Below are 25,269 nucleotides of genomic sequence, written 5' to 3'. Positions count from 1 at the left end.
AAGTCTAAGTCTAAGACAATGAACTCACTTCTTGAGCTCCTGCTCCAGTCGCTCTATGGTCTTCCTGCAGGAGTTAAGCTGACCCTCCAGGTAGCTCACCTGTGTTCAGGAGGGAATTTGGTCAGCATGACAGAAAGTTAAAATTATAAAGATTAATTTCCAAAAACTTTAACCGTGGCTTCATTTTGCATCACAGTGGTTCAATGTGTCCACTGGACAGCTCTGTAATACAGCACTACACTGAGCTGCTCTCCAATTACAGTTACTGCTGTGTAACATTACAGTTATAATAAAAAAATGTTAAAAACACATTGTTGAGTTAAATATATATTGATTCAAGAACATCTGTGAAATATGTTCAGCTCTTAAATATCGGTGAAGTGGTAACTTTGTCCTCTGGTACCGAATGAATTTCAAATGAAACAGCAAACTACAGAAGATATATATATTGATTATTACCTGCTGCTCTTTGACTCCGAGGTCATGGCTGACCTTTTGACGGGCTTTCTCCAGAGAGTCACATGACTCTACTAAAGACTGGTTCTCTCTTTTCAAAGCAGAGGTCTCAGTACGATCACTGTCCGCCTGGAGAAACAGAAACACAGTTAGGTCCACTTCTGTTAGATCAGTCATTTCCACAAGAAATTCAATCTGGTTTCTACACTCATTGGACTTCCAATCCATTCCTGCTGAACACTGACCTTTTGTTTCTGTTTTTGCAGGGCAGCCTCTATGGAGTCGAGCTGAAACTGTTTCTGGGACCTTTCCTTCTTCAGCTTGTCCAGCTGGACCTCCATCTCCTGGATCTTCTGCAGGGCTTTCCCTGGAAGTCCATCCTTCCACTCCTCCACCGCCCAGCTCATGGTTTATAACCTAAACAACAGACAACTTCCTTAAATCATACTGATCTGCTCATTAATAACACAGATAAGTAACAGGTAACAAGGTCCTCTTTTTAAGTTAATGGCCGTGTGATGAAAACAAATGTTTTAGTCCTGACAAGAATTCAACAATGAGCAGGGAGAGTTCAGTGTGTCTATTAACGCTGTATCTATGTGTAAATCACCTCCCTGTTTTCCTTCAGTCACTAATACCAAACACACTGTTAACAGTAACAAGTTAGTGGTATCTAAATTAATTAGTTAACTAACGTTAATAGTAAAAAAAGGACAATAACAATAAAGATATGCTTACTTAGCCTGACGTTATTTGTAAAGAGATGGTCACGTTATTGGAAACGATTAATTAAGTTATCTAACGTTAGTTTAATACAAATGTGTATGACAGTAATAATAATAACAATAACAATAATAATAATAACAATAATAATAACAACCATATATTTATCTTTTAACACATATGAGCTTACTAAGTTACACCTAGCTAACCGTAGCTAACATAACGTCGGCTAATGTTGCCGCATTAGTTTTAATACTATTATTATGTTATTTAACTAACTTACAGTGAACTACCGCTATCTAAACACATATCTGAATTATTAATGAAGTTCATTTGAAGCAAAACGTAACGTTAAACGCACAACGTCAACCTAACGTCAACCTAACGTTAGCTGTTCGCTACTTTTGACTTTACACAGAAATCCACCAATAAACGGCTGCAACTGACAAAAGATACCGTGAAACGACACATGTGCTACCGTTAACTGAAGGCTCAAATGAATCTAACGGGAGTTAAGACACCAGATAAGCTGCACTTACTTTGGGCGCGATGCTCCGTTATTATCACAAACACTGTTTGAGTCGTTCTCGTTAGAAAATTCAAACTCCACCGAGGAAACCGCAATTCACTCAGCGGCATGCTGATTGGCTGCTCCATGTGACGTCAGTCGCACACGATTGGTCCATTTGTGTTCATTTCTCAACAGCGCCACCGTGCGGCGTGACTTAGTTAATACCCTTTGACATACTGGTCTTACCCAGAGCCATTAAGATATAATCTATATAATAGTATAATTATATCTTAATGGCTCTGGTCTTACCCACTCATGTGTTTACCCAAAACTGATGTAATCACAGTTAAACAAACAGGACAAAACCCATGAACCATGTCTGAGGCTGCATTTCACATTGTAACTAAAATATTCTTAAAAGGCTCAGCTAAAACATATTCAAGATTTGCACAGCTAACTGAAGAAAAGGGCTGTTATTTTAATCATAAGGTGGTCTGCCTGGTATGATGATACAGTACTTATCAGTTCACTGGATTTAAACCGTCTGGTTTATAATTGAAATAATTGGTAGGAAAGGGATAGGAGATAATGATGTCGCTTGAACAAAATGACTGTACTGAACTACTGCTTCCAGGTTTAGATTAACAAAGCACAGGTTGACAGGTTTGACTCTCAATAATAAAAAAACAAGTAGGCTTTTAGGGGTAAAATATTTAACTATGGCAATAGCACCGAGGTTTGGGGGACCAGGCTTATTATGATCACACTAGACCCTGCTGTGACCACTACTGTGAAAACACCATTGAGCTTGTCTGCTGACCTTTTTTGACAATGCGATCAGAAAAGTTTGTGACGGACCACTAAAAAATGTCTGATAAGAAATTGCAGGTGCAACAAAATGTATGAATATTTCAATTGTTGTAAATATTAGCATTTTATCTGTCTCACATCTTAGAGGTTTTGTTGTGCTATATGTGACAGTTAAATAAATAAATAGTGTTTTTAATATAGTAATAAAAGTAATGTAAAAAAAAAAATAGTACATATAGCAAGGCAAGTGTCATACTGTCATTTATTGAGTTCCACTGACGTTACAGAAAGAATCAGAGGCTCAGATTTTAGTTTTGCATTCCAATAAAATAACATTCATGCCTAACAAAAAAAGTTAATTACAGAAATGGCAGAAAACATCTGGGTGACCTTTCATCTGTTTTTATACGTGCAGCATGAATATGGATTTATCTGTTTTAACCCTTCTGCCACAGGCTTTATCTTTCATGAGATCACAGAAAAAGAAAACAAATCATATGCATGTTCTTAGAGTCCAGACAGAAATCACATAAAGTGCTCAAATCTGGCAAAGAGAGGGTTTAATGATTTTTAGCTTGTGCAAACCAGACTTCAAACCCTCTTTTCATTGTGTCCTTCCTTTGTAAAAACATACATACACAAAAATAAATATGTGGAAGAGAGTTGCTGATTGTTGCTTTTGGATTACCTATGCAAAGCTGTAAGGCAGGCACCTTCTAGATGCATTTTTGCAGGTGATAAAAAGAGTCACCTATGCAGGAGTTGCTACAAATATGACCACAGGCGACTCAACAGGCTATTTCAAACCCTCAGTAACCCACATTTATGTGGTGCATAAAATTGCATTCATAGTGAAAGAGGGAGAAGCTACAGGAACTAAAGGAATTATATCTGTAACTTTAGTTCCACTGGCGATGCGAGGTTATGCCAACTGTCCACTAACATAAACTGATAAAAATGAAACAAAATGTGCTTACAAGTTTGCCATTTTGACATCATTTTGTCACAAAAATGTACAAAGTCTTAGTGCAACAAGAATCCTTAAATAAGGCCCAGGTGATGATATTTGCATTTCCTTAACTTTCCACTTTCTAAAGCTTCGTTCATACACTGCATGCTTACTCTTAAGATTGAAAAGAGCAACAACAGACAACAAGTTCAGTCACCTTTAACGTGGTCTTTCTACATAATAATTTAGTCTTCAGCAGAGAAAAAACTAGTTTTACAACCTGCAACTGCTCCTCCTCATACTCATGATTTCAGGGTCATTTAAATCACACACAGGTAACATTCCATCACTTATCACCAACCATGCAGTCAACACAACCTAATGTATCACTGAGACACATTTTATGAGTTTTGAATACCCAGTCCTGCTCAAGGTAATACTGACGTCAAGTTTCCATGTTGGTACAATTTGTTACATATTATGGTTAGTTTCTGTTTAGCTTAATAGTCTGTAAAAATGAACTAAACCCTTTTAAAAAATATTTCATTAATTCTTGTTGACTATAAAATTAAAAGTGTGTGGAGAGGATAATATTTGTTATCTTCATCACTTGTATGTAAAAGTTGAATCATACCAAGTTACTGTATGGTTGCATACCCACTGCTGCTAACGTGATTTAATTCCCAGGGTAATGACGATCTGGATTCATGATGCTTCAAAGAAATCACTTAAAAAAAAAAAAAATAAAAAAAAAAGTACAATAATGTATCTCTTGACAAAAGGCAACAAAAGCTACAGTGTTGCGCCTTTTTTCCTGAGAGCAAGAGGGGCTCTGATCCAGGATCGTTGGTTATGTCATAGAACCAATGTCTTCACTTTGACTAAAGAGGCAAACTGGTCTCAGATCAGCACCCCTGTTTAAGGATACACTGTGAATAGAGAATTATAGCTGGTTCCTTGTCAGTTAAACCCGTGGGCCTTTTGGTCAACAAGCCTCGAATGAAAAACTAAACAAAAGACACAACACAAACAATAAAACATGCAACACTTTTTCCAGTTCTTTAAAAACAAGCAAAACATACTGTAAAACGAGCTAATCCAAAACACTAGTTATTCATTCAGGAATAGTTCTTTGCATTCTCTTCTCTGTTGCATGGTCAATCATCATTTTTTTTCACAGTTTAAAGAAACTCTGTTGCTGAATATTTGATAGAATTAAAATGCATCGGCTGTAAATAAGTAGTAATGCCCACCATAAGAACTACTCACCAGTTTGTACAGAAGTTCAAGTCACTGAACGACTGCTCTGGAGCAAAGCTGTGCAGCTAAAACTGCTGCCAAAGACATAAACAGGGTGGAAACACTGTCTGTTAATGGGTCTACAAAACATGGTGAGCAATTTCAAGAAAGACTCAAGAAAAACAGGGGCGGATATTCACATCAGAAAATGAAGCCGTCACACGAAAGCTTTGTTTCGTCTGAAAGGCAGCATTAAAGTTTTTTTTTCCACTGATGTAATCCCCTTCTTTGAATGACAGTATGGTTGTTGAATGGGTTTAATGAGCTTCAGCACAAATAAATCAACATTTTCAAATGAGGTTCAAGGTTAGAACTGAGAGTGTTTCAGAGGATTTTTTCACTCCAACCATTTAAAACTTAATTTGTCATTTGTTTCTAACTGAAGTAGCTGCAGATACAAAACATGGTCATCCTCAGCCAAAATTTGTTGACGGTAGACAAGTAAAAAAAGAAAAGAAAAGACCCTGTCTAAAGACAGGGATGGGAAAGAAAGAGTGGGCGGCGGAAAATGGAGAGGTATAAGATGCACGACATGCAGCTGTGAATTTTGTTGCTTTAAGAGAGGTTCCTCACTCCAGTGCCTCTCTGTAATCTGTTTGCTCCTCCTCATTTACTTCTGCTCCTCGATCTCTCGTTTGACTTCTGCTACATAATGGTGATCTTTCCCATGAGCCACCTCCATGATTGCAAGTGCCTGGAGACAGAAAAAAAAAAAAACACAATGTAAATGTATGAAGTGGTTAACACACAAATTGCTCTTCAGATCAAGGTTGGCTAACCTCATTTCTCTACTTAATTAGTTATTCTGACTGCAGTTATCTTTTACAGCTCACTTATCTTCTGCTATCTTCTGTCCTCCCCCTCTCTAAAGCCTGCAGTATTTTCTACCTTCACTTTGCCACCTATTAATAGACCAACAGACCAGATGTCTGTAAATGTACCTTCTTCAGAGCTTTGACTCCTTGTGTCTTCTTCTCCAGGCCCAAATACAGACGTCCCAGTTTCAGATACATGGACGCCACATTTAGAGAGTAGGCTGGGTAGTGAACACTGCAGACAGGATATAATTTATACATCAAGTTAGTCAGTGAATGCGAGCTATAATCTATAATAAATGTTACATTTGGTTTTGTTGGAGTGCTACAAAGGTTTAAAATGTATCAAAGGTGGGAGAGTACAACAGTAAAAGATACAGTAGCTGTGAGTGAGTGTTGCATACCACAGAGGAAAATATGTTTAGCATTATCAAGTATAAATATAACGTGTTGTAGTGTATATATTGTAGGTAGGACAAAGACCAATTCACAGGAAAATATGTTATACTGCTTTTTTGAGGTAGAGGTAGTATGAGGTCAATAAAACTTTATTATAAGCTACAAAGTAAAGTCATAACATTAAAAAATTAAAGAAATTCAAATCCTCATTCTTACAAGAACTTTGGCTTAAAATCGTAGAGGTCTGGAGAAAGTCTCATTACAAAACTGAGGTGAAGGGTGAGAACCAGATCATCAAAACCCCCACAAAATATACCTCTACATAGTTTCCTGTTCAAGTGTGTACAAGTTCCCGCGAAGTAATTTTAATGGTTCGAAGTGTAAAGACAGCCTCTGCAAATTTGTTAAAATGTATTACAATTGCATTACAGCCTCCCTTACGGATCAGTTTACCTGTATGGGTGAATGATCTTCTCTCCGTAGCTCATAGCTCCGTCCCAGTCCTGCATGTAGAGACAGACTCCCATGGCCTGATACATCATATGCAGCATGTAGACGTTGGTGTCTGCAAATATGGCTCCCATCTTCTCCAGACTAAGCTCACACATCTCCAGCAGCTCACTAGGGGGTGCCAGAGAGTCAAGGAATAATGACACAAACATTGCAGAGAAAGAGTGGAGGCTGGGAAGTTAAAGGGTGTCCTTGATAAAGAAAAAGACAGTTTTACAGAGTGAGAAGGGGAAGGCTTTAGTTTAGAGAAAATGGAAACAAGAAAGTGAAAAAGGAATACAGTTATAACCAGAAGAGGATATTCTTGTAGTGTTTGGCTCTCCTAAACTCCTCAATGACATTTTTGGCGTAACGGACCATGGATCGGATTTCCTCTGGCTCTGGCGGAGAATTCAGCTTCCTGATCTCCATTTTTTCTTTATCCTAGAAAGAGACAGAACACTATTACATACAGTCGGAAACAAATGTCAAGTAACATATTATATACATTATTATTATTATTATACATACATTATGTAAAAATAGCAACAGTACAACAGAGACTTCACTAAAACAGTTTCATACTACTGTTTAATAATCATATTTTCAGGAAAAAAAAATGTTTGTTTCACATTGTTTCAATGGTACCTTAGACTTGGAGGTGCACTCAGTACACTGGCATGTGAAGAAGTAGGAATCTAACAACCTCTCTCTCCTGTCCTCTGTTGGATAGAGCAGGTCTATGTAACTGTTAAAGATCTACAGGGAGAGAGAGAGGGAGATGAAAAACATAAAATCATAACCCTTTTCCACCAATCAAGATAAAGACTGTATTTCTTCAGGATTGTATGTGGTCTGAAAATTTCCGTCAATGTGAAGCAACTTTGTTGCCAGTGTTTACGTACCTCGTCTCCAGGGTTTATCTCTTGGACAGCTCTGACCTCAGCCACTGTGCCTTTATAGGTCACTATGACATTAGGACTACAGCTGTGATTCATTAGTGCTACACTAGAAGGAAGAAAGGAAAAGCACAAAATCTAAACAAACAATTGTGAAATCAGAGAATTGTATTGTATATGAATTAGTGCTACAATACTGGCTCCACATGAGGGTTTATGTTTATGCTACAGTGAGTATAAAAAAGAGAAAAAGACTAAAATCAGAATCAGCTGAGAAATATACAGATTGAAAAAACACAGTGAGGAGGAGACAGATTTATTCTGTAACATGATGACAAATACTTTCCTTTTAAAATTTACCAGTCGTGAAACACAATGAATGGAAGGACTGTTGAAGATGTGCTGACATGGACTACTTACTCAGGAAAAACAGCTGATCCCAGATGGGAGAGCTCTTCATCCTCTATGGTAAAACCATTACAGTTAACCTGGAGACACAAAGACAAAAACAGGAGAGGGAGGGAGGGAGGGACAGGGCAAGAAAGAAAGAAGGGGGGATGCAAACAAACAGGTGGAGACAGAACAGCAGGGTGAGTAATATGATAATACAACTTGCCTCACCATCTACTCACTTGTGGTGTAACAACCCCTCCACCGAGGAGGAAATCTAGTAGTAGGAGATTAAATGTAGCTGTGAGATAAGAAGCCAAATAGCTTGTTGGTGTAGCGTGGAGAGAAAGCAGCCAGCACCACTGACAGACAGATCAAATTAAAGAGCTAAACGCTGTGGAGTTAAATGGACAGGACCGGCGGGTGTGTGTGACACAGATCTTGGTTTCACCCATTGACAGTATATATAAGGTTTCACCTCAACATGTGCCCCAGTGTGTATAACCTGTGTGATAACAACTGCTGGACAACTGGATGATGTGAGCGGTGTTACAGTAGTGTGCACATATAAACATACTATAACATACTATATTTGTGTGTCTACATGTTGTGTGTGTGTGTGTGTGTGTGTATGTGTAGAAAGGTCAACACCTGTCTATGTGTCAGCCAAAACCTCTGACCAATCACAAGACGGTAAGAAAACACATCCAAACTCCTGGATAGTTCCAGGAACAGAAAGTTTCTAATGAGTGGATTTCTAGCAAGAGTATCAGAAACTAAAAGGGTTATTTATAAGGGGATCTCTATTAGACGCAGGCATTGTGTATACTTTTGTTCTACAGAGTGACTTTAAAACGTACAACCAAAGAAACTTCCTATGATCCAAGAAAACTTTTGGAAGTCAGTTTTACCTGTGCAAAGAGCTCAGTGAGAGCCTGCTCGTCAGGGAGGTCACTGATGTGTTTGGAGTAGAAGTGGTGCAGTGCTGCTATGTCTGTCTGGTTCATCTCCTCCTTCTCGCTGTCCATCTTATCTAAATCTGGAAAAGGCAGTAAAAGAACATGAGACCAAAAAAATTGAGAGAGGAAGACAAAGAAAGAAAGAAAGAGCAACATATACCAAAAAAGACATGGAGAGAAGGTCAATAACATAAACTAGAGATGTTTGAATGGTGATGGCAATCCTGTCAAATTCTGCTAAAAGTTCTGTGCATAGTGCGTCCATACAAACGTACTAACAGCTTAGTTGTTTCTGAGAGAAAAAGACAGTATTGGACTGGTATCAGTAGATGCTTATGGTTGTGTTTGTTTTGCTCCAAGCAGCACTTTGGTACTGTGAGGTGTAATGAACTTTATTGGGCCACTAACTAGAATTTAGACCTTTAATCTAACAAGTTTGGGACAGTTCTTCCATTTTACAAAAGAGGGATTACCAAAGGGAACACCTACACTAGGATCCACCTAGAATCTGTATGTAGTCTGAATATTGCCATGTCTGGAGAAAAGGGATAAATAAAAAGGTAAGTGATAAAGATAAAGGATTAAATATAAAGCGGACTATGCATCCAAAATTATATCTGTCTTTTTCTTATTTGTTACCACTATCATAGTAAACACATGGCTCCTTAGTAGAACCACACGGTGTTAAAGAAGTGTATGATATGGCGTTGCTACAGGCCATGTGGCATTGTCAGTCACACAAACTCACACATGCACACAGTCTGGTGGCAGCAGGCAGCAGCTGGCCACTGATTTGCTTTGTGTGCATGAGAGACAGACAGGTGTGAAGGTTAATTCTGTCACAATCCTCTGATGACACATCTGAGCATGCAACAACGGCTAAATGATAATACCAAACGGAGCAGAGAAAACCGTCTGTGGGCGCTTCGATGGACCGCAGTCTTGTTTTTGTGTGTTGACAAATACAAATTATATAAATGATCATTTTACAGTCTATGATAAGGAGTGTTGTCTTTCAGGGCTCAATTTCTATACAGCCTGAATACCACAGTTGAGTTACACTTCATCTAAAAAGCACCATAGAAACAAAAGAGACTATAATAAAACACTATAATAATAATAATAATAATAATAATAATAATAATAATAATAATAATAATCTTCTTCTTCTTACACAACAACATTAAGCTGGACAGAGTTTAGTTTCCTTGCTATGATTATTTTATACAGTCAGTAGCAATCACTCTAAAGTACCTTGCTCAGGGGCACAGTGGCAGTATTTTTAAGGAGGGGAGAGAACATGAAATTACAGCACCCAGCAGCTTGGGATTTAAGTCCCAGTGCTCTGCAGACTTGGAGTGAATGAAAGAGACAGAACCAGGACTGGAGGCTACAGCAGAGGATATTAATAGACACACTGATACAACTGCAGAGGCACAGAAAGATATCTCTCTCTCTCTCTCTATCTCTCTCTCTCACATACACACACACTGCACCATGTAACTAAAACTGCACGCAAATGTAACTAAGCTTACGCGCTCATGTATTGATACACACACACACACATCTACTTACGGGATTCAAACTCTTTGAGCAGTAGCAGCCTTTCTGAAGGGGTGCGCTCTGTTGTGACTCTCTGCAATGTAAAACACATGAGACACATGAGACCATTTTAGACCAAAAACAAAGAAAAATCCCACAAAATAAAATACAAGTTATCCTTCCTATAATCCGTAATTAAAACACTATAACAATACAGCAGCTGCTTAACAACTGTAGCAACAACAGCACTGGCTTCAGGAACTTTGGCGTTCAATGGGTCCAACATGCAAAGCTATTCAAATGGAAGTGGTAAAACTAACCTACCATTGAGCTGGGCCACTTATTTCATTTGACTGTGTTTTTAAAGATTGTTTAAAAGGTTCAACTTTGTGTTGACTTTGGAGCTGGTCATTTAGAGTTCTCCTTGCACTTGTAATGCAAGAAAATCACAAGTAACTAATTACATTATTAATAATATTATAATTACATTACATCCTTTCAGTGCACATTTATAGTAGTTTTTTGCTTTAGTTTACATTTTTATCCATTTCAAGTCTTAGACAGTTCACAGTATTTATTATAAGCTGAGAAGGATGATGTGTGGTGTCTATACCTTTTCTATAGTTCTTATGGTCAACTACTCCTGCATGAACATCCATGTTGTTCTCAATAAAAAAAAAGACATCTCTGAACATTGAAACATTTCTTTTTACCTGTTTCATGATGAGCCTAGCGACCAGTCTGACAGTCTCTGATGGACACCAGTTTTCCCCATAGGCACACATAGCCACACACTCCAGCTTATGCATAGGCCAATCGCCTCTCTGCATTAATACACAAAGAAGACAGAAATAATAACAGTTAGTAACCTTCAATTATTACAGCAAGTAATCCTACTCAACAGGACAATACGATGAAACGACAAACTGAGGGAGAGAGACAAAGAGCAAGACGTTGAGTGTAACAAAAAGAATTCATTAACAAAGTGGACGATAAAAGATTATCACAAAGCTTTTTTTATCCATAACTTATTAGTCAAGGCACTCGGTTGCAGCACACCGAGTGTGTTTTGTGCTATGAAAGTAAAACGAGACAGAGGCAGAGGGAATCGTCATAGCAACAGCAGTGTGAGCGTGTGCTCTCTATGCTTCTCGTTGCCTGCGTGGAGCTTTGCTGAAGTGGTTTTCAAGTTGTGGTCCAAGGTCCCATGGTGGCTCAAAAGAAGTTCCTTCAGGAAAAACTATTCTCATTCTCTTTGTCTTTTTATTTGAGAACAGACAGCACAAATGAGAGCTAAACAGGACTGTATATTATTTATAACTACTGTTGGCATTCACCGTAAAATGTATTCATGGTCAGCTGCTTTAGTTAATTGTGGAAACTGGCAGACTTACTAATGCACAGAAGCTACAAGCCTTCCACGGAAAAGCACAAAAAAAGGGAGAAGAAAGCTTACCTGACAGTCGACATTGCAGTAGTAGGCTTGCTTACATTTGCCACACTTAAAAAGGTCTTCTCTCCTGCAATGACATAAAGACACAGCAAATTCCTGTCACTCCATTGTATTCATTTACATGATACAACTGTCCTGCACCTTCATCTGGGGAGACATCTTTACCTGACACAGGATTAAAATAAAACTTTTTGCTGTCAAAGTTTTTATCCATCAACAGTCAGATACTTGGTATATTCATTGTTAAACTGTTGGTGGTCTTGCAGGTTTGTTTTCGTCCTGTGACAAAAGGTGAGACGCACAAATACGCAACACATGAACTCATTAAACATTAACAGAAGTTACTTGTATGCCAAAACTTGAATATTAATAATAACCGCTTCATATGTACTAGAATAAGAAGTTCTTGTTGACATTTCTACAAACATTTTCATACAATTTTGTAAAACATTGGTGATTAAAGATCCCTATTACAGACCCTCCACCCCCCCTCAATGCACACATGGACCCCTGGCCTTCTCATCTCTTGGGACACATGGACGACTATATTTAGCACCCTAACCTTTTACTGCTCTACAAACCTTAAGGGCAGCTTTGCTAGAACGCACATGTGTGTATGAAAGGGAGTTGGTGAGTGTGTGAGAGGGACACAGTTAATCTAACTCTAAAAAGAGCCTCATGGTGCACCAGATCTCAACAACACTAGAGGGCAAGATAGAGGACTACACCTGGAAAGGAGCAGTGCGCTGCATACACATGTATCACATACACACACCTACACACGTCAGTACTCTCTGAATGTTGTAGGCTGTCCTTTCTAACCACTCCACATCCTACACCGTGAAAACTACCAACGAATGAGTCCAATTCATGTTATAATTCCCTTCAAGTGACTCAAGAGTAAGTTTAAACCCGTGTACAAAGACAGACTATGATATCATGGCTGCAGGTTTTCTGTTTGGATGTTAAGTGCACAGAAGCAGGGGCAGGGTTTGGAGGAATGCACAGAGATGTGTTATAGTGTAGAGCAGAAATAACATTAAGAAAAAGGGCCGACAATTAGTGAAGTGTCCCTTTAACTAAGTAAACCACCTGTGTATGAGACAACAACACCACCACGGGAGAGCGGGCTCTTTTTCTTTCTTTTAACATGCTGGCTTTCATACCAACCCGGTATTGTATGTGAATGCCGCCATCTATTTCAGACACTGCAGTGCTACAAACAAACGCTGCAGTGTCAGTCAGGTGAGCTGCCTCCCCGCACTGACCCATTTAAGTCTGCACAAGCTCGGGAGGTGTCCAGAGGTTTGCAAGCTAACCTAGCTAGGTAATGGGGTTAGCCAGCGTTGAACTGGACACACGGCTGTTCGCTTTGTTCTGCTTTAAGCTGGCCTAAACAAAAACAAACAAACAAACAAAAACAGCAGCTTGACGCTAGCTGTGACAGAGGTGTTTCCCCAGTTGTTTCAGAAAGGTGAGGTGTTACCTGGTGAAGCAGTTCTCACAGTGCGCCCCTCTCTCATTCACTGTCAACACGTAGGAGTAAGACGGACAGGCGAACACCAGCTCCCCCACCGCGAAGTGCCGCACCGCCCGCAGGCCTCTGCCTCTGTCCGGGCTCAGGAACCTCTCGGTTCCCTCTATACCTTCGTTCTTCATGGTTGGTTCTGTCTACGGTTCTCCGGGCTGATACCGCCGACCACCACCTGTGTCTGCTGAGTGCTCTAATCAGCTTCTGCCTGAGCTGCTTCTTCCTCTCCGGTCCTCCTCCTGTGTGTGTCAGGCGTGGCTCTCATCGCCCCCTGGTGGACAGGCGACGACACGGTCAACAGTGTGGTTACTAATGGATGCACACTGATGCACACCTGCCATCATACCTACTCACTGCATGCCTGGTTCTGGTTATATGTCTGCTGTATTGTAATAGTGTCTATGTTGTGATGTTTTCACTGATTGTACACAGTCACACTGTAAATATCTTAACTTAATTGCCGTGTATATCTTAGTGTATTCTCCTCACTCCGTTCATTCTGTTAATACTGTTCATACTGTAAATATCCTTGTTATTACTATTTTACATATTTTTGTACATTGCACATTCTGCACTTTACTGCTTTGCACTTCTGGTTAGATGCTTAACTGCATTTCATTCCCTAGTACCTGTACTTATGCAATGACAATAAGGTTGAATGTAATCTAATCTAATCTAGTTTTCTTGTATAAATTACCAGCATTGCAAGATGCTTGCTTACTTCTCTAAGCGTTTTATCCTGATTCGTCCTGTTCTAATTTAACTCTTGAATTGACTCTAATTTGTTCTTTATTCAATGGTGCCTTGAGTACCCTACATTTATTTATTTGAGGTAGGCTAATTGTACTTTACTTGAGTATTTCCATTTTCTGCTACTTTATACAACCACTCCACTACAATTCAGAAAGAAATATGTACTTTGTTTTTTACTCCACTACATTTATTTGCTCACTTTACTTACTAGTTGCTTTGCACATTCATATTAATAATACAACATATAATTAACAAATAACAGCACAGCTAACAGCACAGTAGTTAAAAGTAATTAAAAAAAAAAGCTGTACCAGCTTTTACATTAATGTGACATCAACATCAAGATGTAGGCCTCTAGCTTGCCTGTTGTCTAAAGTGACCTGTAGTGAAGTGAACTGTAAATAAGCTGCACTGAGAGCTACTGCAAATTGGAGTCAAATTCCTGGTATGTTTAAACATACTTAGACAATAAAGTTGATACTGATTAATAGGAGCTCTGGCCATTAAATATTCATTTATTTAAATTCAGACAGACAGATCTGCAGACCCGTGCAAGATAATAGTCCTATACAGTACACTAAATGGCCAAAATACCATATCATACCTTTATGTAGGCCTATTTTTAGCCTGGGGTTGGTTCTCATGGTTTAGGTTAGACTCCTTTAGTTCTAATTCAGAAAGTCTCAATGCTAATGCTGCATACAAAGGTAGTTCTTCCAACTTTGTGGCAAAAGTTTGAAGAAAGGTCCTCTCCTGTTACAACATTACACAGCCCTCCTGGGTAAAAACCAAGGTTAAAATTTTGATTGTGATTTTATGAGATTAAAGGTATTGCTGGCCCTCACTGAACTCTAACAGCTTCAGGCTGAACTGGAGCACTGACTGTGAGCCAGACCTTATCATCCAACATCAGTGTCCAACCTTAATGCACTTACTGCTGAATGGGAGGAAATCTCTGAAGCCAGGTTCCCAAGTCTTATTGCAGCAGGTGTCCACATGCTTTTGTTTTTAATGTTGAGGAATCACAGAACAACAAAATTCAGTAAAGAAACTTTACATTATACTTTATATACTGTATGTTTGTGTTTGTGTCAGTGCTATTTATGTATCTATCATGATCTTAAACCATCAACCACTGAAGCAGAGCAAAATACTCGACACCGTTTAGTTTATATATATATAAATGCATTTATTTTAAGTTAATCATTTCTCCTCATTCAAAGTTGAATTTCTGCAGTTTCTATAAAACAGGGAACAGTTAGAAGCGCTGTACAGTCAGACAACAAAACTAGGAACCGCGGCTGAGTACACTGTGTATATATGTACATACTGTACACACACTGATGTAGGTATATACAAAAATATACACTTTTACATGTGTGACCCCCTCGTGCCATTTCACCCACCACTGTCATTAAATTAATCCACATCATTACCCCATCAGTTCATGTCCCTTTATATGGATTCATCTTTTATCAGTCATTACTGGTTGATGAGACTCGTACAGTATAGTGTCTTATGTGCATGTTAAGCCTTTCGTGTCCTCACTCATACACACTGTTACTGTGACTCGTAGCAAAAGATGGAGAAGCTTAAGCAGTCCTGAGCTGGATGTCTCAGTGGGGCTTTTCACATATCAGAGAGGGCTCTTCTTCTCTTAATCCCAAGAGGGGATTTGAGGTGGTCTGAAGGGGAAAGACATCCCTCGAGTCAGGACGAATCACGACCTAAGTCTTCTCCCTGTTTAAGTGAAAAGCTGAGAGAGGACGAAGCTTGACCTTTACACCTCCCCTCTTGATGATCCTACTGGCTCAGTGGAGAGGACACTCTCTCTGTTCTCTGTTCACAGATGGCGTTCAGTTAAAGACCCCCCCTTTTTTAATGCTAATAAAGATACCTAAAGATACAAGATTGACAATGTTCTTCCTCTCTTTGAATGATGCTTTTAGCTATTTCCAAAATCTAATACACAAGGGTTGGTTCTGCCTTAACCGATGACTTGCTGACAAATTTAAAGATACCAAAAGGAAACTAATTTTCAGCCTGTGTCCATTATAAGACTGACACCAGCTCAGCAGCTGAGACCCGTCCTCCTCCTGGAGTGTCCTACAGGTCGAACTGAGACTGAGAAGAACAATGTGATAACACAACATACTGTAGGCACCCAACACTGAAATAGTTCTTTGAGACTCATTCTGTATTTCCGAAGACTTTAACCTGTTTTCATTCTTCCTCATTTAGAGATACAGGAAGGAAACTTTGGCACATTGTGCTAAAGATGTAAACATTTAATCATCCAATCAAAATGAAGCGCTGGATTACTTAATTATTACAGTCATTGCCTCTGTGACTAACATAAAAATAATAAAAAATAAAATAGCAATCTTTTCATCTTCACAAGAATAAGACTAGTTTAAAAAAGAAAAGCCTTCAAACAACACATGTAGCAGACAGTACTGCCATGGTCACTCAGATGTGCAGTTTGGTTCTCCTGCCTGTTTCCACCGCCTAGCCTTTTTAATAGGACTGAATCAACAATTTAATAACAACAAAGAGAACCAAAGACAAAGAAAATGTGATTAAGACTGAAATTCTCCAATGGTGTATTTTGCATCAGAAATTTACCATCTTGAGTCCCTTTTTCTTTACTTTTCTGGCTCTCTACTGGTGTGACAATAGAGGGCGCTACACACCACTAAAACAGCATCATGTTACCTTCACGGACGAGGACAAAGGGCCAGATACTTTGACCTCTAGTCTGATGTTCTCACTGATCCCTCATAGTACAACATCAACATTTGATGACAAATGTTAATACTTGAAAATTGCTGTGCTCGTGTTGCACAATTATACCAAATTAGAAGACTACAGCCCCCATTACCAGCTCAAGACCTGACACACTTTCATACAAATAACTGAGATGTAACGGAATATTTAGTTAAAATGATAGTACCTGCACCCACAAACCAAACCCACTACATGTGTGGGAAATTAATTTACAACTTAAATTCCAATAAGTTCTTAAGTATCACATTTACTGTAATGTTTGCAACATTCTTACGAAATTAAGACACAACTGAAAATGTTTCTTCTTTTTGCAGAATGGCCAAAACAAACAAACAATCAAACACTTTTCCAGTATTTAGAGCAAAATCTGCCTCCTGATTAGTATGACATCCAATTAAAGAAAAAGCCCTAAATCAGATTTGGGCCCCTTACGTCTGGTCACTGTGGCAACACAAAGCTCTCCTCACATCTAGGCTCGCCCTCGGGTCTGGCCTCACACCCACGGGTCCTGTGCCTCGCAGCACAATGCAGCATCCTATCAAGTCACAGGATAGGCTTTTCAACCAGCTGCAGTTTCAGCTGACCTTCTTCCACTCTACTTTACAGTTGGATGGGAGTATAAGACAAGGCAAACATCAGGTGCAAGGAACAAAATGGCAGAAAACAAACAAAAGTGATGGAACAGAGGATCGAAAAGTGTCAGACAACACAGCAAACACGACCAGCTGTCTTTGTCACCTTCAGTAACTCAGCAAAACAAAACAAAAGAAATCTAAGAAGCATTTAGTAAGTAAGCAAGTGGATGTGCGTGTTGGAGAAATACAGAGAAACAGAGAGGATATTTGACATTAAAGAACACTTGAGGCTGCAGCTTGGTTATAGAATAAACTAAGAAGTAGGAAATGTGATATTTATAGGCAATTTCTCTTGTACAGTATATCTGTTCAAAGATGTTTTGTGTTAATGTAGTTGCCTTGAAGCTGCCAAGTGATGAGTCGCTCCAACTTTAATTAAAACCAATTTCCCCAAAACAGCACCATCATTACTCATCAGTGACTAACAGCACAGAGGATCATAGCATTTAAGACGACCCTAAAGTTGAAGCCCGGGAGAGACTAGTGCTGCAAAAAGATACACAACAAACCGACACATGTTCTGTAAATGGTTTCAGTAACACTATCAGGTAACAGCAAACTTGATGTGATGTGGCACACACATTAATATGATTCCAGAGAATTTAAAGTAGCTCGCCAAAATAATCAAGAAGCGTTCTCAATTGTATCAGCAGAAAGTGAGCAGCCCTTGCGTGTGCAATCAGGAGAAATCTGCTCACCTCTAGCAGAAACAGAGTGAGGACAAACAGTAAAACCTTGTTTATTGCAGTTTTTAAACTTCTGAGCAGATGGCTCATCTAACAGAAACAAATGTGGATGGAAACACTGCTGAATGAATGTGGGGGCTTGTTGGTCATACATGCAGCTTTTCAGAATGTGCATGCACGTTTCATATAGCTTGACTACAGTCCGGACTTTGGAAACCCCCTTTTTCTTTTTTGCATGACATCTGTTCTCAGGCTGAAATAAGCAAGGTTTTACTTTGTCAACAAAAGGAGGGACTTCTGAGTCACGTGCAAAATGTTAGCCACATGAGAGCACTGCAATAGCAGGCAGGGGTGTGTTCAAAGTATAGAAAAAAACAACTCAATCATGTCTGTTAGCTGATCTGTGTTGTATTATCCTTTTGCAGCCAACACCTGTTCGCTCTAGAGAAAAAGCTGCAACATCAAATCCAGTTTGGGTGTGATTATAAGACAGTAACCTTCCTACAATGTCAATATAGACATAGGCAAAGGAAATGATCTGTGCAGGAAAAGATCTATAAACTGAACCGCACCATAGGGAGCAGTTAGAGAGCAGCGAGAGTATGTGAAGGAAAACTCTTTAAATCGTTCCTCTGAAACACAAAAAAATCTATTTGAAATTTGGTTCCATTTTTTTGACAAAAGTAAACAAAAAAAGAAGGATAAGAGAGTTTTTTTTCTGTGTACTGTTTCTTTAGAGACATAATGGTGCAGAAGTGAAGATGCTGTAGCAGCCAGTGCCACCGCCTGAAGACAAACAGTAAATCCTGAGGGTGGGCTTCAAGACACTTCCTGGTTTCAGGAACTGCACTTCTGGCCAAACCAGTGTCAGGCCCCCCGAACCCCTTTCCCTTCCCCTAAGACACAATCTGTAGGAAAACTGTATAGAAAACAAAGCATAACACATAGCATTCTTCTCTCCACTTCACCTCTCTTTTCTCTGTTGATCCTGTAAACCAATGAGAGAAAACGCTCAAGGAATCGAGTCCATTTCCTCCTTATACATCACCCTACACCAAAACCTCACCAAAACCACGACCTGAAGCCTCCATCTGCCATTACAGACTCCAGTTCGGTGGTTAAAACCAGAGAGAGCACCGGAGAGGAGCAACTACACCAACATCCCATTGTTTTGAGAACAAAAAAAAAAGCTCCTGTGAACCTCCGTGGGAAATTGACAGCAAGAAATAAAAAATATTAATAATAAAATAAAATAATTACAAAGTAAAAACGTCAGAGTTCTAGTTTCACCAGCATTAAAGAAAGTAAAAGAACAGAAAGAATTCACTCGTCATTTGCATCTGGAACCATCAATGAAAAAACACTGAGGTATGTAGTGTGGATGGAAAGCCTCTTCATCGCTTTTATCCTCATCATGATCATCACCATCCATCCTCCAAATACAGTCAGTTTCCTGTCTACTCCATTATAGTCTACAAGCCCCTCCCCACTGGGTGTGGCTCTTTGTTTTATTGGGGAGGGGTGAGGTGGGGGAGAGGTGTATAGACGTGACTGGCTGCACCTCTTGAGGAGGAGGAGTGAGAGGGATCCATTAATCCATCAAGTTCTGTCTTTCTCCTCAAGTCTATTTCCATCTCTTTATCCAGGTCTCAGAGTCTTTTAGTGTCTCTATCCAATATCCAACTCTTCTCAGGGTCTGTAGCGCCCCCTATGATTGTAGATTGAGGGTGAACTTCCACTGTTGGTTGAGGCTCGGGCTGCAGACCTCCACAGTGAGCCCGCCCATCCTGGCACTGCGGCTGTCCAGACAAAGGTTACTGCCCACGTGACGAAGCTTCGAGTTGGACTCGATCTGCTCCCATTTCTGATGAGAGACACAACAATGTTGTGACGTTAACACAACACGTAGTGCGAGAATTATGCATTAAATGTTGCAAATGTCCTTTGATATTTGTTTTAATTTACTAGTGAGAGTGCAGTTCCGGTAAACAAGATATTTCAGCCCAACCAAACAAGGTGTTTTTACCTGTCTGCTGTCATTCTCTCGACAGCCTTGTAGTTTGATGAGGGAACCAGCTGTTCTGTCCACCACAGTCAGACACAAGTCCATATGTTTGACTGATTTATCCTTGGTCAGGGCCCACTCCTTTACAAAAATGGATATAAAAACATTAGTATCAATGTATCCACTGATCATATTGGGCTTAGGAATGTTCTGTGCAAGACATAGTTCAAGTCTTTTTATATGGAGTCTCAATAGCATGTCTTAATTTGATGTTTAATTTCACATGACACAGCTAACATTTCTTTCTTCTTCAATTTTTTTAAACAAAATGTGTAACTTTTAAGTCTACTTACTTATGGAATTAACAGGTTACAATAAACAAAGGATTGGCATTAGATCAGGCTTGAAATATCAAACATCAAATATTCAAACAAAGGACGTCTTCAGGAGCTTAGTTGATCCAGTACGTTTACAAGGAATATTGTCGTTCTATTATGGTTTGTTCTGCGCTGATCGAAAAAACACAACAGCAGCGATAGATAATAGTGGTGGGTGACTTTAATTCAGTATCTGTGTTATATTATCCTGTACTTTACACTATAACTGACACCCACAGGAAGAATTATTAGTGTCTATCAAGACGGGCAGCCTCAAAACATGTTGCCTACAGAGCCGTACTGTCATTTATACATCTAATTAAATAGAGCGTCTTTGTTAGCCAAAGATGCAGTTAACTTCAAGCTGGATGTGGTAAGTTTTACGATATTGTAAAATGACGGGTGCAAAGCAGATGTCTCTAACTCTAAGTGACAACAGCTTTCCAAGTTTTCACCTGTAGTTCTGTTTTTGTAGTAATTAATGAACTGCAGACACAAACACACTGGTACAAGCTTATGCGGACACACACTCACGTTGGGGCTTCAGTATACATGTTGTAGCTGGACTGACATATAGACTACATATTCTATATAGAAAACATATTTTCCCTTTTTTTTTTTTTACTACAGTCTGTGCAACATTTGACCTTTAATAGTCAAATCCTTTAACATACCCACTGTGCTCTCACCGTCAGTGCCACCCAGGTGTCTTCAGAGTAAGTATTTAACAAGCTGACCTGTGTGTGTCGTCGAAGTAACGCTACCTGGTTTCCTCCAGCGTTGTGGCATTCATAGACGCCCACAACCCCGTCAGCAAAATGACCCAGGGTGTCCAGACAGTTTCCTCCCTGCTGCAAGGCTCCAAACGCTATGTCCTGGTGATCCGGGACTCTGAACACACACGCAGTGTTTTTCTTAAACTGTATATTAACTCTACCATGCTTGTATCAAATTTATGTAGTTCTTAAGACTTTATAGTAAATAACATTAAATAGTGGAAAGTATCACTAATGAGGACATTAAGAAGATGAAAGAATCATGTTTTTGTACCATTTGCTTCTGTCAACAGGGCAATATAACCTTTATGTTACTACATCTGAAATGATACATTTTTACATTATCAATCTCATTCATGTGAAAGACAAACTGCAAACCTGCCAAGATTTAATAATGTGCTTGAGCCATAATTGCTAGCATGGGTGAGTCATTAGTGCCACTACAGGCATTTGAGTCTTATTAAAGTATAAAAACCGAAGTCATACTGCTACTCTTACAACCAAGTCCTGTTACTGAGGCTCAGGTGAGACGCTCTCCTACGTGTAATTTAAGTCTTATTGCATAATATTATATGTTGTGGGTCACACTGTGTACCCTATCATATTGCATTAAAACGCTCTAATTTTCTTACCGTAGTTCAGGGTAGACATTCTCCAGGTACCATTTGAATGGCTTGCAGCTTAATCTTTTCTTCATCTCCAAACGACTCTGGATACTGAGAGAGAGAATTAGAGGGTGGATCACTTGTGGCTTTCAAAACGTTTCCTAACATTGATTGAATTATAGCCCTCCTACTCGGCCAGTCTGTGAGGGCACATAGTAACGGCCTAGAGTATGTCTGAGGAGGAATCCTTTAGGGAAAATAACAGCTTAGGTTGGCACTGGAGGGAGATGCTGAGAGTGTTCCCACAAGGTCACATAATAAGCATTTTTAACTTTGTCTGGCTATTCTGTAAGTGTGAGAGTACTTATTGATGTTCAACCTATTCTGAGAAAAGTGTTAATGCGTGAAGCAGCATTCAGCTAGTGCACAAACAAAGTAATAAAAACATGATACCAATAATACAGTTAGGCACCCGAACCAAAGTCATTAAGATTCATCCTCTGGGAACCATGAAAGTCTGTACAAATTGCTGAGACATGACTAAAACTGTCCTCTTTAACCAATGTTTTTTGTGTCCAACATGTTCTTTTTCTTTGGCGTATGCTGTCATAATCTATATTCAGCACATCAAATAACATGGTTTAGGATTTTGCAAATTAGGAACCGACCTTTTGCTCTCTTTTAAGCCACATTAACTTCCTCATATCAATAAAACTGGTAACCAACTTATTTTACAGCTGACACGCTACTAAATGGAAAGCCAATTAATATGACCATTCATGTGGCTGCCTTTGTAATTGTGATGGAGCTACATTAGGCTGTCTAACTCCTGTAGAGCTCACAGTTCATGGCACTTACTTTCCATATGGGACGTTTCTAGCTGAGGGCACAGCAGCGTAGTAGAAGTTTTTATACTCATCCATCCAGACCTCTGCTGCTCTCCTCGTGTTCCTGAGAGAGGGGTGAGAGAAGAAAATTGAGGGAAGACACAGCAACACAGTAATGTCAGATATGTCCTAAAATATGTCCTGTTCCAGGACGTCTAACCTGTAAATGTGTAGGGAAAGCTGCCTTCATTGCTTTTGTCTTGGACACTGGACAAACAACTGGCTATAGTGCTGCATTTAGCCTTTTTTTTTTTTTTTTACAAACAAGCCAGGAAACTGTATGCCTCAGACACGATACATCAACACAGTGAACTTCTGCTCCACTGAATGTCTCAGTTTCAACCCCTAAGGGGTAGTTTTGCCTTTATGAGGTTTCTGCTAGCATATGTCAAGACAATTCCAAAAGCAACACTCATTTACTGGACTAAAAGCCCCAAAACCATCAACACTGGCATCTGACAGGGTTTCTGAGAGTTTAAACAGCTTAAATTTAAGACTTTTCAGACCTTTTCAAAGATAATTATGAATCCATTTAATGCCTGTACAGGCAAAAAAAGTACAAAGGATATGAAGAAAATGTGTTATTGGTTCCATGTCATTTTTTAATAGTTGTTACAGGAATCAATCATTGCACATGTATTTTCATTTTCATTGTGAAACTAGCTTAGCCCTATTCAAAATCTGTATTTCATCCTGATCCACCTGCACTCCAGCAACAGAGACAATGCACACTACAGGGAACTTAATATGAGGTCTAGAGGGGATTTTCTTCACATTTATTGTGTGTTGGCCCTGTCTCCACATGTCCAATATACGTAACTTGGATATTTGGGAAATTCTGTCTCCCAGAACAATTATAAAGCCATCCAAGCAGACAAAACAGGTGCTGTCTCGTAGCTCCCCAGGGTCACCAGCAGCAGACACAGAGAGGGTGTCTGGGGCTTTATTCAGACTGAAGGGCGAGACGCTGAAGCAGCCTCAAAGCACAGCTGAAGCTGTTCTGCCCTGTGAGTGTCCATTGTTGAGGGTGATACATGAGAACACCACTGGGCCCATCGATTAATAAATGATATCTTGAATTGTTGGAAAGCGTTATGCAACTACTTTTGAGACTGTGTTCAGTTTTATGTAACCGACAAAAACATACTGGGAATGTGGCCCACAGGAGGCGTCCAAGCTGAGTCACATTCAGAGCCAACGACTATTATAAGCTCTGAAACTGTTTGATCTAATGCTGAAGTTCATACATGTCCGCTGGAGTCTGCTGGAGTCGGGTCTTTTTGGGTCCATTTGCAGTTTATAGGTATTATTAGGATGTCAGTGCTTTTTACTTTTCGCTGTTGGATTAATTTCTTTATCTTGAGCATCTCTGTTGGTCACAGTCATCATTTACTGCAGCTAGCAGACTGGATTTGCCATCGAAGAGGCATCAAAATTATCACTCTGCATCTCAGAATGATTGTTTTCAGGCACCAGCTTAAGCTAGTGATGAGCTGATGTACCAAGATACTCCACATGTCTATTATACCCTTGAGAAACCACAGCCACTTTAAGTTCCCTGTTATCGGTTTGTTGAAGTTTATAATCAGGGCCATGAGGGTTTGTTGGGCTCGTTTCCAGGGGTGGTTACTTGTGGTTGGAGATGCATATCTTTCCATGTATCATGTTTCCCATTACTGATGTTCAGTGATTATGTTGTCACATGTATCAGAGCTGTATCATAAACAGACCATCTATTTTTCAGAAGCATTCTTTTTTAAATCTCAATACAATTTTCCCTGTGATTACTTTTTAATTGTTTTTTAATTGTTAGTGCTTGGTTTTAATTATCCAGCACTGCTTACATTTTTAAAGCTGTATTAAAACTCAATAATGTTCCAGTTCTTACAACAGCACTTGATACAAGTGGCCAGGGTATCAAAATCATAAAAATACCTTCAGTATAAAGAGTGGTAATAGTTTTTTCCATTTGGGTTGATTACTTTGCCTCCATATGACAACAAAAATCATGATTACAAAATATTCCAAACAAGAAATATATCAATGCACTGATGTCCCATCTGGGGGTTATGGTTATCACAATATCATGGTACAGCTTAAATGTTGAGAAAAGGTCCATTTAGTAGCTGTTCTGGAGGTTTTGATCATATCACATGATGTTTAAGACCTGCCTCACGGCCACCAAATTACATCACACACACACACACACACACAGTAATCAGGATTTAATGGCTAATTAAAGGGGCGCACAAGATATCAAGTATAGACTAAACAAAGGTAGGAATGTTACGTGCATGAATGGGAAATATTGTTCTTCTGTAATGTGATGGGTGGAGCCTGGACGGTTAATGAGTGTTCAGCCATTTTGGTGTGTGTGTGTGTGTTACCGTGCAAACACAGTCCCACTGCCCCCAGGGAAGGTGTATGGATGCTGCTTTCTGAAGACATGGCCAACTCTGCTGCAGGGGATGATCTCCAGACTACCACCACACTGCCACACACGAAATGAGATCTCTGAAACACACACACACAC

The 25,269-nt window shown here is 39.4% G+C and overlaps 3 protein-coding genes across 3 annotated transcripts in view; all 3 read right to left on the bottom strand.

The window, feature by feature from the left end:
- The window catches only part of cenpf (centromere protein F), a gene marked incomplete in the record, with an annotated part of 17,302 nt that extends 15,536 nt beyond the window's left edge, over positions 1-1,766 (bottom strand). Inside the window, 4 exon segments of the mRNA XM_035652485.1 lie at positions 29-99; positions 460-585; positions 702-873; positions 1,719-1,766. Of these exon segments, the coding sequence (XP_035508378.1) occupies positions 29-99; positions 460-585; positions 702-863 (359 nt within the window).
- Positions 1,767-2,745: 979 nt separating this feature from the next.
- smyd2a (SET and MYND domain containing 2a) lies at positions 2,746-13,471 on the bottom strand. The gene is made up of 12 exons (XM_035651851.1): positions 13,181-13,471; positions 11,698-11,761; positions 10,955-11,065; positions 10,275-10,335; positions 8,652-8,779; positions 7,771-7,838; positions 7,357-7,459; positions 7,100-7,210; positions 6,775-6,895; positions 6,416-6,590; positions 5,690-5,798; positions 2,746-5,442 (listed from the first exon to the last, which is right to left on the bottom strand). The coding sequence occupies exons 1-12, from the start codon at positions 13,351-13,353 to the stop codon at positions 5,359-5,361; spliced, it is 1,308 nt and encodes a 435-aa protein (XP_035507744.1). The 5' UTR covers positions 13,354-13,471; the 3' UTR covers positions 2,746-5,358.
- Positions 13,472-15,151: 1,680 nt separating this feature from the next.
- The window catches only part of galnt2 (UDP-N-acetyl-alpha-D-galactosamine:polypeptide N-acetylgalactosaminyltransferase 2), a 52,916-nt gene continuing 42,798 nt past the window's right edge, over positions 15,152-25,269 (bottom strand). The window contains exons 11-16 of the mRNA XM_035651836.1: positions 25,124-25,250; positions 22,708-22,800; positions 21,877-21,960; positions 21,233-21,359; positions 20,113-20,232; positions 15,152-19,950 (exon numbers count right to left, since the gene is read on the bottom strand). Of these exons, the coding sequence (XP_035507729.1) occupies positions 19,795-19,950; positions 20,113-20,232; positions 21,233-21,359; positions 21,877-21,960; positions 22,708-22,800; positions 25,124-25,250 (707 nt within the window). The 3' untranslated portion in view covers positions 15,152-19,794. The remainder of the gene's footprint in view (positions 19,951-20,112; positions 20,233-21,232; positions 21,360-21,876; positions 21,961-22,707; positions 22,801-25,123; positions 25,251-25,269) is intronic.

Source organism: Morone saxatilis, unplaced genomic scaffold (genome assembly GCF_004916995.1).
Source record: "Morone saxatilis isolate NCDOM2014 unplaced genomic scaffold, NCSU_SB_2.0 Contig11, whole genome shotgun sequence".
NCBI classification, from domain to species: domain Eukaryota; kingdom Metazoa; phylum Chordata; class Actinopteri; family Moronidae; genus Morone; species Morone saxatilis.
This window is presented reverse-complemented; position numbering and strand designations above follow the sequence as displayed.

Bases quoted from the DNA above. Each gene is read 5' to 3' on its own strand.
- smyd2a (XM_035651851.1), bottom strand. From the start codon at position 13,353: ATGAAGAACGAAGGTATAGAGGGAACCGAGAGGTTCCTGAGCCCGGAC. The intron at 8,780-10,274 runs GTAAGTAGATGT...TGCCTTTTCCAG, and splicing joins GCTCAAAGAGTTTGAATCCC to ATTTAGATAAGATGGACAGC. The intron at 7,460-7,770 runs GTAAGTAGTCCA...TCTTCCTTCTAG, and splicing joins GGATCAGCTGTTTTTCCTGA to TGTAGCACTAATGAATCACA.